This window comes from Pongo abelii, chromosome 10 (genome assembly GCF_028885655.2).
Source record: "Pongo abelii isolate AG06213 chromosome 10, NHGRI_mPonAbe1-v2.0_pri, whole genome shotgun sequence".
Lineage (NCBI taxonomy): Eukaryota > Metazoa > Chordata > Mammalia > Primates > Hominidae > Pongo > Pongo abelii.
This window is the reverse complement of record NC_071995.2, coordinates 79,296,673-79,311,708: the sequence shown is the minus strand read 5'-3', so window position 1 is coordinate 79,311,708 and position 15,036 is coordinate 79,296,673. Positions and strand designations below refer to the sequence as shown.

The 15,036-nt window shown below is 34.5% G+C and overlaps 1 protein-coding gene across 1 annotated transcript in view; it reads right to left on the bottom strand.

The window, feature by feature from the left end:
• ACSS3 (acyl-CoA synthetase short chain family member 3) overlaps positions 1-15,036 on the bottom strand; it is a 177,394-nt gene that overhangs the window by 116,789 nt on the left and 45,569 nt on the right. The window contains 2 exon segments of the mRNA NM_001131409.1: positions 805-939; positions 4,970-5,158. Coding sequence (NP_001124881.1) covers positions 805-939; positions 4,970-5,158 — 324 coding nt within the window.

The following is a 15,036-nucleotide window of genomic DNA, read 5'->3' as shown; positions in this document are numbered from 1 at the left end:
ACAGCTACCTTTCCAAATAAGAAAACATTAAATCTTCTTCAGCAGTAGGGAAGAATTCTACTATTGCTTTTTGAAGACTAAAATCCAGTTTTGAAATTTAGTCAGAGTCTGTGATGTATCTAAAATACGATCCAAGTTTTCCTCCTTCTAGATCATTCATTATTCTGGGAGAAATCTTTTTTTTTTCTTTTTCTGTTTCAAGAACCAGGCTCTGTGTTGTAAACTTTGTGATAATAGAGTCATGAGTTAAACAGATACACCTTTAAAGAAATTAAATAGACTTCTTTAAAAACAGTGGCAATGAAATGGCCAGATGGGTGAAAAGCAGGGAAGTGGCTGATGGAAAAGTTACTCTGATGGGGAATTACAGCTATTTAAGTAGAGTTAATGCCCATTAAAAGCCTAGTTTTTTTCTTAGATGTTAGCTGAACTCAAGATCACACATCAGGAAGTTTATAATTGGTGAACATGTTAGCAAAAGCACAAGCAAAGTTATGTAACACTCAATGAAAGTTAATGAGATCTACTATCTAGAGATGTATGTAACCATTTCATTAAATTGATTCCTGAGATAAGCCCAAAGATTGAAAAATTTAGAAAAGACAAGCCAGTAAAGACAAGCCAGTAAAGACAAGCCTTTCATGAAGCCAGTAAGTCTTATTCATATTTTTTTTTAGAAATAACAATAACATTCAGCAGTATACTTAATAGCTTATAAATCAAATGTCTCTTTTAAATGGTAAAAACTAAACTCATTCTTAGCATATTACCATAAGCAAGAACCAAATTCAATATTCAGATTACCATATTTGGACGATTATAAATGAGAATTTTGTCTGGTTTGTGTTGTCCTATTTTTAGCGCTTCTTCTACAAGTGGTACGTACTCTACCCTCCTTCCAGGTTCAATGCCAAATGATGCTGTAACAACCACCTTGGGCTACAATTAAAAAATAATAATGGAGAGAAAGCTTTAACAATGTTAATTAGGTAATCACAATATTTTAGTTGCAGACTGGCAATTTAACATTTCTAAAGAAATGTCTGAATGATTCTGTTTTATATTGAATGGTCCAAAAACCAGTAAAACCTTTGTAATTGCTATAGACTTAATCACTTCTACATAAATCTCACTTACCTGTTCAAAACTGCATACTCAATGATGTTTTTGACTCATATGTATGAAATGTATAAATCCCTTTCAAATAATTCATTAATCCAGGTGGATTTGCCATAAACTAGTACATTGCAAATCTTGAGGCCCCTTACTTGCAAAGGCCCCAATAAGAGCTGGCTGCTGCTGAGGTTGTAGTAGCATTTCATAGGTTTTCTATATATTTCTCTTCTAAATGCCTAAAGAGATTACAGCATAAAAAGACCCAAATCTCCAATAATTTCTAATATTTTTTCTCATTCTAAATATATATTCATGATCACCAAATATTACATTAGGTTATTTTCTTAAAAAGGCTCCCAAATGATTAAAGTTTCAAGCCCCACAAAGCCTAGACCTGCCCCTGTCCTTAAGAAACACTTTATACTCTTTACCTGCCAACTTGTTAAGTCATTCTTCAAGACAAACACAGGTGTAGGCAAAAGGTATCCCTGGTGGGAACCACAGCTTATGTTAACCTCTCTTTTCAGTACATTCTGGACATGCCTCAAATGTTCAGCTATAATCAGTGTTCATACATCTTTATTACTGCACAGTAAGCTCTATAAGGCCAAGTTTGGATGTCATTTATTTTTGTGTTTCCTATACCTAGCACAGTGCTTGGCATGTCATGAGCTTTCAGTAAACGTTTGTGGAACTCATTAATTTGCAGAAAAATAAGTCCTCATTTTTTAAGTACATTGTTTCTTCACCAAGAAATCCAAAGCAAAAGAGACAGATAATAAATTATTCAGAAGGCAGATAATTGACCCAAGATATTGCATGTATTCCTGAATTCTGATTTCTAGTTATAATACATTTCATCTAGGACAGGTTTTTACTGTACTAAATATATGCATATATAGTATTGCCTGCTTTTTGAATATAATTTAATATTCATGGAACTGAGGCTCAGTGCAATTACATAGTTTGCCCCAGGTTACAAGTGGCGAAGGCAGAAGGAAGGCCAGTTCTGTCTGATTGCAGAACCTCTTTCCACCATATCAAGCTGCCTTAAAACAAAAAGGAAAAAGAAAGCAGAAAGTCTTGTTTCCTTTTATTATACTTTCAAAGGTCAGACATTTGAATAAAATTCACATTTTAATATCTATAATACTCACAAAAATAGCTCTAGATAGCATTCCTTAGAATTCTGAATAAACAAAAGCAAGCTACATATCAAATTAGGAGCATATATAGAATATATCAAAGCTTGAATAATTTAATAAAGTAAAAATTAGACTCTTCCTCTGAAAAAATAATTCCTTTCACATTTCTATTAACAGTCTTATTGGAGATTTTATTACATCTAGACTGACTTGTTAGAATACATCCTTTCCATCTTCTTCTGTTAAAATAAAACTTTTTCTTTAGCCTATTTATTTGAAGATCATGACATCAAAATCATTCCTAATTTCAATTGCACACTAATTTTACCCAACTATCTCAGATATATATATCTCCGTCTTCTCTCCTTACATTTGACCTGCTCAATTGCCTTGTCCATAAAAGCATTTATTGCATAAACCCCTTAACAAAGGAGTATTGGGGTGTATGTGTGTGTGTGTGTGTGTGTGTGTGTGTGTGATGGATGAAAATTCCTTAAGTGGTACACCGTAAGTTTTTTAAATCCTTATTTTTTTACATGTTGTAATTTCCCTATATCTTATCAAAATTTTTTAGTTTCATTTGCAGGTCAGCGACTGTTATTTTTTCCCTAGATTTACTTAATAGGCACTAACTCAACATGTTTAAAAAAAAAAAAAAGATAAAAAAGGACTCAGATGGTTTGTCCACAAATCAGCTTTCTTGTTTTAATAACTAATCTATTACAAGATAAAGTGAGATATGCAAAGACTCACTCTATATCTAGTACTCAGGGGCCCTTCAGTATATATTAGCTCTCTTCCCATTAAGAATGTCTTATCTTGGGCTTGTAAAACTCTAAAGGTCAACCATTTCTTGCTCTGATAAGCACCTTCCTTCCTTAATCTTCCCAGAGTCCTTTTTCCCCTTCATATTGCCCACTGTTTCACAAACAGACCACCTATCAAAGGTTTTTATTACAGCTTCCAGCTTCACTCCTACTCACATACTGCAAGACCTGCCTCTTCTTAACATTGCTTAAAACATGACACTTGCCTGTTCAAAAACTTTTACTCACTAACAGAATCCAGTTCAGACAAAACCTGCCTTTGCAAGCTCACCCTCTCTCACCTTTTAGTCACACTGGTCTACTTACTGTCCTTCCAAATGAATTTTACCATTTCCTGTCTCTATTGCTTGACTCAGATTCTTTTTCTGCCTTTTTGGATCCTACTATGTCATTCTCTTCAACTAGCTGAATCTTAGCCAAGATCTAACTCAAATCTCACCTCCTTCAGGAAGCCTTCTTTGGCCACCCCGACTGAAAGAAAATGCTCCTTCCTCTAAATCAGGGGTCTGCAAACTATGGTTGTGAGCCAAACTCAGCACACAGCCTGTTTCTATAAAATATTATTGAAAAATACACACCTATCGTGTACACGTCTAAAGATGCTTTTGTGCTACAGCAGCAAAGCTGAGTAGGTGCAATAGAGATCATGTTATCCATACTGCCTAAAATATTTACTATCTGGTCAATTACAGTTAAAATTTTTCTAACTCCTGCACTAAATTCATAGATTAATATTAGTTAACATTTTTTAAATGTGTACTATATGCCAGACGCTGTGCTGTTTTAGATTAAATAGCTCAATGATATTTCACAACGGACTCACTAAATTGTTATTTTTGTACCCCATTCTAACATGTATACTTCCTGGAAGTATATGGATTGTAAAACTAGTTATATATCCCATCCATTTGATAAGTATTACTTATTATCCAGTTGCAAAGACAGTATCAGGAACATAGCGGGAGCTTAATAAAATATATGTTGAATGAACAAATTAGTTATTAGTCCTTTTCTTGTATGTCTTATACACCCAAATATATGACAAGCTAAGCTGGAAAGCATACACCTTATCTTATAGTTTATATTCCCCAAGGCACATAGCAAGATGTCTTTCACATAGGACTGACTTTAAAACAAATGTGTGATTAACAGATGTATGTGAAATAGAAAACATTTTATTTATGTATTTATTTAAATAGCTTGAAGTCTGGACTTTTAGGGTACCTGTCACCCAAATAGTGTACATCATATCCAATAGGTAGTTTTTCATCCCTTATCCCCCTTCTGGGTTTCCAATGTCCATTATACCACTCTATATGTCTTTGCATACACATAACTTAGCTCCCACTTAACAGTGAGAACATGAAGTATCTGGTTTTCTGTTCCTGAGTTGTTTCACTTAAGCTAATGGTCTCCAGTTCCATCCAACTTGCTACAAAAGATATTACTTTATTCTTTGTTATGGCTGAGAAGTATTCCATGGTGTGTGTGTGTGTGTGTGTGTGTGTGTGTGTGTGTATTTTATTTTATATATTATTATATTATATATTATATATTTATATATTGTTATATATTTAAGTATTATTGTATTGTATATATTATGTATATATATATATCACATTTTCTTTATCCACTCTTCAGTTGATGGTCACTTAGGTTGATTCCATGTCTTTGAAATTGTAAATTAAGCTGCAATAAACATATGCATGTAGGCGTCTTTTTGATATTTAATATAATGATTTCTAGAAAAAGTATATATCAACCATCCTATTTGAAGGGAGGATCTAACAAGTATAGATCATTCTCAGATGATTCATCCACAGATAAATATGACTAAATTATAGGTAGCTACTACCAGATTTCCCAAAATAAAGCACTTACCTTTACATGATCAATGCGACTACTTAGTTCTTTGGAAGCAAATCCTCCAAATATGAGACTGTGGATGGCACCTATCCTTGCACATGCCAACATGGTATACATCGCCTGTGGGATCATGGGCATGTAGATAACCACAGTGTCACCTTTCTTGATGCCATGCTTGACCAAGACACCAGCCAGCTTGGAGACCTATGCCAAGACCATTAAATCAGTAAAGTGTTTTTTTGTATTATTTCACTAAACTTCTAACTTAAGGCAGTAATACTAGAAGCTGATCACCTGCTTGGTAGTAGATTAAAGGAGTCTGAGTAACACATATTTGATGATGATGATAATGCTTTAGACGGTGAGAGTAATAAGAATTGTATTATAATCATTGATTATAAACCAACCTACTATTATTATGTCACATAAACTTTATGACTTAAGATTGCTTAACCATTCATGTCACAACATTTTTACTGAGCAACTATTATATACCAGACATGGTATGTAAGAGTTGGGAATGTAACACTGATAAAAGAAAGACACAGAATTGCCCCTGTAGAGTTTATATATTGCAAAAGGTGAATCTGTCAGGTGAACAGAAAAACAAAATAATTACAAATTTAGATAGATGTTGGGCAACTGTTAAAGGAAACAAGTATATATTAATAAAGAAAACATATCATTAAACACTAATAAAGCAAAAAGGACAAATTTTACTGTATTATTATTTACATCTAAAGATTAGGTAATAAGGTTCAGAGCTAATAAACAGCTAACCAAGGTCAGAGAACTAGCAAATGCTGTAACAGGACATGATCACAGGTCTTCCGACCTCATATTCTTTGCTCTTTCTACTGCCTTTATAGTTTTTTTTTACACTAATTATTATACAAAATGACTTTCCTCTGTATTTGGATACAACATACACAGTTCTTTTTTTTTTTTTCTGTTTTTGAGACCTCAACATATAAATGTCTCTTCCCCGTAACATGTTTTTGTACTTTCTAGCAATAAAGACAAAACAGATTATAAGCCCACACATGATAAAATTTATTGCAAGAATCCTTCCCATGGGCAATTATAGGGGGCTGTGGAAAGTACTCCCAGACCTTAATGAATAAGTAGCCAAACATTCTTTTACTTAAAATATATATATTAAGTATCTATTATATGTCAGACACTGTTTTCAGATACATCAGACAAGTAAACAAGACAAGACAATAATCTCTACCCTGCAAGTACTTATATTTTAGCAGAGAAAATACTCACAATAAGCAATAAACACAATAAATAAGTAAATTATCTATTATGGTAAAAAATACTCAATCTTATGGAGGAGGGAAGTAGAGCAGAGTAAAGAGGATTCAGAGTGCAGGGGAAGGAGTGGATGTAATTCTCACCAGGAGCTCACTAAGAAAGCAACAGTTTCATAAGACATGTAGAAGGTTGAAAAAAAGTGGATATCTATGAATGTACTATCTTAGGCAAAGAGAACATCAGTGAAATACAAACATGTAAGAGGTAAAGGAGATCATATGTGATGCGATCAAGGAACAGCAAGGAAACCAGGGGCCTGGAGAAGAAACAAGTGACAAGAGAGTTGTCAATCAGGTCAGGGGGCTAAAGGGCCTGTAGGGGCATGGTGGGCAATTGGAAGGACCATGGCTTGCCTTTGAATGTGATTGTCCAACACAATGAACAGAGGAGGCTTGGGAGAAGAAATTAGGCCACATGTCTATTTATGGTTCCTTTCATTTTTGTCTCTCCTACTTTCTGGACAAGTTTAAAAAATTCTAAATCCTGGCTGTTTTTCTCTTTTCTATTTATTCACTTCCTCTGTATAGATGGGGAAAGGTGTGGTGAAGGTTAAGGGATGCGGTGAAAGACAGAAAGAAAAAAAAAACACGATTTTAGTGTTTTATTCTACTTTATATTGCAAACTCTATAATTGCGTGCTATGTTTCAAGAACTTCAAAGACGCTGGCAGAAGATCATGAGAAAGAGACACCAAAGTAATAAAAATCATGAACTTGAATTATATATGGAACTCAAAGAAACAAGACAAAAATTGGAAAGTTATATCCAAACATCTCAGTGTGCAACCCCTGCAGAAAGTGACCATGCTTCATGATCACATTACTGGGTACGTCATTTAAGGTACCACACTGAGAGAGACCAAGGAGAATGGCTAGTCATACCAAAGCTGTGACTTCAGCATCTTGAATTCTGCCAGCTGAATAAAAATGACATTCAACCAAGGCCCACATTACCAATAATTCAGTAACTTTATAATCCAGTCTCACTTTACAGTGTTGCTGGAAGATGCTCACAAATTTTCTGTCCTCTGAAAGAAATGAGATTAAAAAATAACTAAGATCAGAGAAGAACTGAAGGAGACACAGACACAAATTTTCCTTCAAAAAATCAATGAATGTAGGAGCTGGTTTTTTGAAAAGATCAACAAATAGATAGACTACTAGCAAGGCTAATAAAGAAGAAAAGAGAGAAGAATCAAATAGACACAATAAAAAATGATAAAGGGGATATCACCACCGATCCCACAGAAATACAAACTACCATCAGAGAATACTATAAACACCTCTACGCAAATAAACTAGAAAATCTAGAAAAAACGGACAAATTCCTGGACACATACACCCTCCCAAGACTAAATCAGGAAGAAGTTGAATCCCTGAATACACCAATAACAGGCTCTGAAATTGAGGCAATAATTAATAGCCTACCAACCAAAAAAAGTCCAGACCAGACAGATTCACAGCCAAATTCTACCAGAGGCACAAAAACGAGCTGGTACCATTCCTTCTGAAACTATTCCAATCAACAGAAAAAGAAAGAATCCTCCCTAACTCATTTTATGAGGCCAGCATCATCCTGATACCAAAGACTGGCAGAGACACAACAAAAAAGAGAATTTTAGACCAATATCCCTGATGAACATCGATGCAAAAATCCCCAATAAAATACTGGCAAACCGAATCCAGCAGCACACCAAAAAGCTTATCCACCATGATCAAGTTGGCTTCATCCCTGCTATGCAAGGCTGGTTCAACATACATAAATCAATAAACGTAATCCATCACATAAACAGAACCAAAGACAAAAACCACATGATTATTTCAATAGATGCAAAAAAGGCCTTTGACACCATTTAACAGCGCTGCATGCTAAAAACTCTCAATAGACTAGGTATTGTTCGGATGTATCTCAAAATAATAAGAGCTATTTATGACAAACCCACAGCCAATATCATACTGAATGGGCAAAAACTGGAAGCATTCTCTTTGAAAACTGGCACAAGACAGGGATGCCCTCTCTCACCACTCCTACTCAACATAGTGTTGGAAGTTCTGGCCAGGGCAATCAGGCAGGAGAAAGAAATAAAGGGTATTCAATTAGAAAAAGAGTAAGTCAAATTGTCCCTGTTTGCAGATGAATGATTGTATATTCAGAAAACCCCATCATCTCGGCCCCAAATCTCCTTAAGCTGATAAGCAACTTCAGCAGAGTCTTAGGATACAAAATCAATGTGCAAAAATCACAGGCATTCCTATACACCAATAACAGACAAACAGAGAGCCAAATCATGAGTGAATTCCCATTCACAATTGCTTCAAAGATAATAAAATACCTAGGAATCCAACTTACAAGGGATGTGAAGGATTTCTTCAAGGAGAACTACAAACCACTGCTCAACGAAATAAAAGGGGACACAAACAAATGGAAGAACATTCCATGCTCATGGATGGGAAGAATTAATATTGTGAAAATGGCCATACTGCCCAAGGTAATTTATAGATTCAATGCCACCCCCATAAAGCTACCAATGACTCTCTTCACGGATTCAGAAAAAACTACTTTAATGTTCATATGGAACAAAAAAAGAGCCTGCATGGCTAAGACAATCCTAAGCCAAAAGAACAAAGCTGGAGGCATCATGCTACCTGACTTCAAACTATACTACAAGGCTACAGTAACCAAAACAGCATAGTACTGGTACCAAAACAGAGATATAGACCAATTGAACAGAACAGAGCCTTCAGAAATAACACCACACATCTACAAACATCCAATCTTTGACAAACTTGACAAAAACAAGAAATGGGGAAAGGATTCCCTATTTAATAAATGGAGCTGGAAAAACTGGCTAGCTATACATAGAAAGCTGAAACTGCATCCCTTCCTTACATGTTATACAAAAACGAATTCAAGGTGGATTAAAGACTTAAATGTTAGACCTAAAACCATAAAAACCCTAGAAGAAAACCTAGGTAATAGCATTCAGGACATAGGCGTGGGCAAGGACTTCATGACTAAAACACCAAAAGCAGTGACAACAAAAGCCAAAATAGACAAATGGGATCTAATTAAACTAAAGACCTTCTGCATAGCAAAAGAAACTACCATCAGAGTGAACAAGCAACCTACAGAGTGGTAGAAAATTTTTGCAATCTATCCATCTGACAAAGGGCTAATATCCAGAATCTACAAAGAACTTAAACAAATATACAAGAAAAAATCAAACAACCCCATCAAAAATTGGGTGAAGGATATGAACAGACACTTCTCAAAAAAAGAAGATATTTATGCAGCCAACAGACACGTGAAAAAATGCTCACCATCACTGGTCATCAGAGAAATGCAAATCAAAACCACAATGAGATACCATCTCACACCAGTTAGAATGGCGATCATTAAAAAGTCAGGAAATAACAGGTGCTGGAGAGGATGTGGAGAAATAGGAACACTTTTACACTGCTGGTGGGAGTGTAAACTAATTCAACCATTGTGGAAGACAGTGTGGCGATTCCTCAAGGATCTAGAACTAGAAATACCATTTGACTCAGCAATCCCATTACTGGGTATATACCCAAAGGATTATAAATCATTTTACCATAAAGACACATGCACATGTATGTTTATTGCAGCACTATTCACAATAGCAAAGACTTAGAACCAACCCAAATGTCCATCAATGATAGATTGGATTAAGAAAATGTGGCACATATACACCATGGAATACTATGCAGCCATAAAAAAGCATGAGTTCATGTCCTTTGTAGGGGCATGAATGAAGCTGGAAACCATCATTCTAAGCACACTATCACAAGGACAGAAAACCAAACACCGCATGTTCTCACTCATAGGTGGGAATTGAACAATGAGAAGAACACTTGGACACAGGGTGGGGAACATCACACACTGGCGCCTGTCGTGGGGTGGGGGGAGGGGAGAGGGATAGCATTAAGAGAAATACCTAATGTAAATGATGAGTTAATGGGTGCAGCACACCAACATGGTACATGCATACATATGTAACAAACCTGCACATTGTGCACATGTACCCTAGAACTTAAAGTATAATAAAAAAAATTCAAGACCTTGTGTGAAACAAAGATCTCAAAATGGTAGGTCACAGCCAAATGTGACCAAGATGTATTTAAGTTGGGGCCATATCACATTTTAAGAAAATGAACCAGCATATTAAATTTAGTAGGTTTCACATACAAATCTAGATCTCCAGTTTCTCTAGAAAAATTGTAAAGTCTAGCAGCACCAAGCCTGTGTTCTTGAATAACAGCAATCAATTGAACCAGATGATCAGCCTAGTGGTTTGCCATAGAACTCACTATTCCCAGGGGCATTTATCATACAGTTTGCATTTTTTTCATTCTGAGTTTAAAATATATTTTTTACCTCTTATTTATTTTATGTTATATGCTTACACCATAGTTCCCTAACCATACATAAAGTGTGATATATACCGACAATTGATTTTTCTCCCATCCACCCACTTCTGTAGGCATCTGAGTTGTCAACCTCTGCCCTGAAAACAATTTTGTCAAATTAGGCTGCACCAGGCCAGTGTAACCACTAGATGGAGTCTATTTGGCCTTGCTTGTTTCAGCTGCTCCTCAATGTTTTGATAACCTTATAACCACACCAGAGTTCGTCTACAGAAAAAAGGTTTACAGAATCAATAGTACGATTTTCTTTTCCAGTAGTTTTCAGGGCCAGATGTCACTCTGATAAAATTTTCCATTATAATTTGTAAATCTAAATATATATGTATGAGAATACGTATGGGAAAACATATGAGTTCATAATCACTCAAATAAAGTATTGGAACTCCAAAACAGAAGGCATTTGATACTGCTATTTCAGGGTTCACCTAGTTTTTATCAACCTCAGGTGGAAAATTATCAAAGAAAAAAACAGGTATTATTTTTATGGAATGACATATTCTTATCCTACCATAAATGTCTGCGTGTAGAGTTACAATTTCTATTATTAGCAAAAGGGAAAATATTTTAATACAGGTTGTTTATAATAAATAGTTTTTCAATTGAAGAAAAGTTAACCATGTGCTGTTCACCCAATTCACATTCATCTTTGCACGTTCTTAAATTTGTTTTTTAATTTGTCAATAACTTGATGGTTTTATACAAGGATAGACCAGTAAAATTGGTTTTCAGTCGACATCAAGGGCAATACAGATCCCAGGGGAGCAAGGCCAGCTAGCATGAGAATACTAAGCTACCAATGTGTGAATAACTGGGCTGTGAAGGAAGCCTAGAGGAAATGAAATAAATGTATTTATTTAGATATAACAATGTGTGACTCTTCCCACTAGAAATTATATGAATCATTTTGGTACTAATTTAAAGCCATTTTAACACATAAATGTCCTGTCATTGGTTCAATTTATGTAGTATCAGCTGTATGTCCTAAACTGAGGTTAAGTCTACAGATACAAAAATGAGAAGGAAATGGTTGGTCCTTAAACCAAAGAAATTTGGAGTCTGGAAAAAAAAATCACATATAGGAAAAATAATTGTAAAGAAAATGCAACAACTGAAATTTATACATTATAAAATGGTATGCACATATATTTGGTTTATATATAACATAAATATATAATGCATCAGATAGAAGTAAAAGCTTTAAATTTCAGTTATAAAATGAAAACATATTGCTATGAATAATGAAAACTAAATTAATAAAATATTTTATGTTATCATTCTGGAAAATCTTTCAAAAACAGTCTTTGGGGTAGTATAACTTTGTGACCAAATGTTCATAGCTCAGATATAAAGATTAGTCAAAATTGGCCAAAAGCTATGTTCTACAGAACAAATTAGCACTTGCTTCACAAGTGTGCTCACCTAAGGAAAATCATGCTTGTGAGAAAAAAGATTGTTCTAGTTTTCAAATTGTAATAAAAATGTAGTGATCATGGGCAACTTCAAAACCACATCAAAGAAAACTGTATGAAAAAGCAGACAAGGAATGCATATTTTCAAAATGCCACAATGTTACACTGCAAACCCTGGTCTAAACAGTAACAAAAAATAAAACTAATTTAAAAACCAACTATAATATCTGAGGAAACAGATTACTAAAAGTATGGATAAATGAATTGTTCTTTAGAATATGTATAATTTTCATAGAAAGAGTTATATAAAATACTTGCACCTTGCTTTTAAACATATTATGTTAATCATACACATTTTTGTTAGTTTTACTTGTACACATACAGGCAGCCATTGAAAAGATTAAAATTTTAACTATAATGAATAACTTATTCTTTAGTCCATGCATTAACTATGCATTCAGGTAAATATCTGTGAAAATAATCAGTTATTCGAAAACTGCTTAAGATCTGGAATGATAGTAAAACTATCTTTTTTGGAAGAGAATTTTTCAGGAATATAAATATTTTCATATATCATAAGAAACTTCTAGAAATGTAACATTTTTAGACAGTTACAATTTATTAGATACAGCATTGAAATAATTTTCATTTAATGATGCTATGCTAAGCCAATTTATTTTGAGATATGTCTCTTAAAACCAGGAAAGTTAGAGATGTTATTTAAAAAAGAAAAATCTTTCTTTTAAAGATAAAAACATTACATTTACACTTACAAGTAAAATGTATTATTATTTATCTAAAACACAGAGGAATACTTATTTTACATTTAAGAATGGCATTGTATTAAATTTTTCAAGAAAAATTACAAAATGCTATCTTACATTCAAAATAGTTATCTGATAATGGTCTAGAAAACATTTACTAGCACATTTCTTCTCAAATAATTTTCTCCAAATGAAAGAGTAAAATACCATTACTCTGAATTATCATTTTTCTCATTACCAGTTTCTTCACATGTGGGTTTCAATCAATATTTAGTCATTTTCAGACTATGTATTCACAAGCAAAGTGAAATAGATAATTATTTAATCCCTTTAGTTCAAGCTCAAAATAATCAATATTTCAATAATCTTTTTGCTTTCAAGACTACTGTGATTTTCAGACTGTAATTTCACAGAAAATTAGTTAAATCCTGCATTTCCCTATGTATATGTGCTCATAGTCTTGATAAGGAATATTGTCTTCCATTTCTTTGATACTTATGTTAAAATTTACAAGAAAATTATCAGAATTCATCACATCTTGTAAAGCATATTTTGTTAATTTTAAAACAGTATTTCTGTGTAACAGTCAGGCCATTGTGGACAGTGAAAATAATTTTATGTCAAGGAGAAGTCCAAGGTCTAAAAGAATGGAAAATGTAATTGATGCCTGTTACTAACACACAACAGGACTAGGCTGCATGCAATAAAAAGGAAAGAAAATACATAGACAAAGGATAATTAAGGATTGCATCTACTTTTTACCATTTTAACATCTCTCCACTATAGACATTAATAATTGGGTAATTGTAACTTCCTCCTGCTTTAACTCACTGGAGAGTTTCTGCCAATATCTCTAATCATCACGGCATGTGTCATTTGGCTGAAAAAATGAAGGTTGTTTAGTATAGAGAGAGAAAACATTCAGGATGAAGAGGGTTGTGAGATGAACTGGAAAGGTACGAAGAAACAATATTAGGTATGATACAGAGCCTTGTTATGCCCATCGAGTTTAGACTAACCCGAAAAACAATGTGTAATAATTGAAAAAAGTTCATCCTCTTTAAAAGTAAGTGCTTTCCATATTCTTAAAATGTGATGATTATTGCATAAACTAGAATCAATAATGTAATGATTATTGCATAAACTCGATTATTGCATAATAGGGGTAAAAATAAATAAGTTTATTTGAGAAATATTAAGAATGGGGCCACAGTTTGGGTTTTAGCAACTGATTGGAAAGTGATGCCATTCACATTGGACATGTTTAAATTTGAGATGCTAGTGGAACAACTATGTATAGACACCTACTCGGCAATCCTGCATATGATCTCAACATCAGAAGAGAGATGTGGGCTGATGACACAGAACTGAGAATAGCCAGCGTTGCCACTGGGAGTAACCATCACACACGTGGCAAAAAAGGCCATTGGCGCAGATGTAATCACCCAGGCGGGATGTGTAAAATGGAAAGAGAAGGCAACCTAGAAGCAGGTCACTACCTGCTTCTAGGTACAGGCAAAAGAAGCATTTAAGAAGGGACAGGCAAAAGAAGCATTTAAGAAGGATAATTAGACAAAATGAACACAGGAAAGAAAGGAAAATGAGGGCAGAATGGTATATAGAAGTAAGTGAAGACTGGCAGAGAATGGACAAAAATGTTAGATATAATAAAGAGAGGAAGTAAAATATTGAATACCTCTTGGAATTAATAAGAAGAAAGCATTAATTACCTTAGCTAAATGAGGCAGTAGCATATTTTAGAGGGTTTTGGTTATGTGTGTGGTAAGGAAGTTTAAAAGGCATTTTTCCGAAGTTAATCAGTGAATAAAAATAGATAAGAAACTAGCTAGTAGTAGAAACATTAATACATTTGTTTTTTGTTTTTTTTGAGACGGAGTCTCGCTCTTTTGCCCAGGCTGGAGTGGAGTGGCGCGGTCTCGGCTCACTGCAAGCTCCGCCTCCCAGGTTCACGGCATTCTCCTGCCTCAGCCTCCCAAGTAACTGGGACTACAGGAGCCCGCTACCACGCCCGGCTAATTTTTTGTATTTTTAGTAGAGACGGGGTTTCACCATGTTAGCCAGGATGGTTTTGATCTCCTGACCTCGTGATCTGCCCGCCTTGGCCTCCCAAAGTGCTGGGA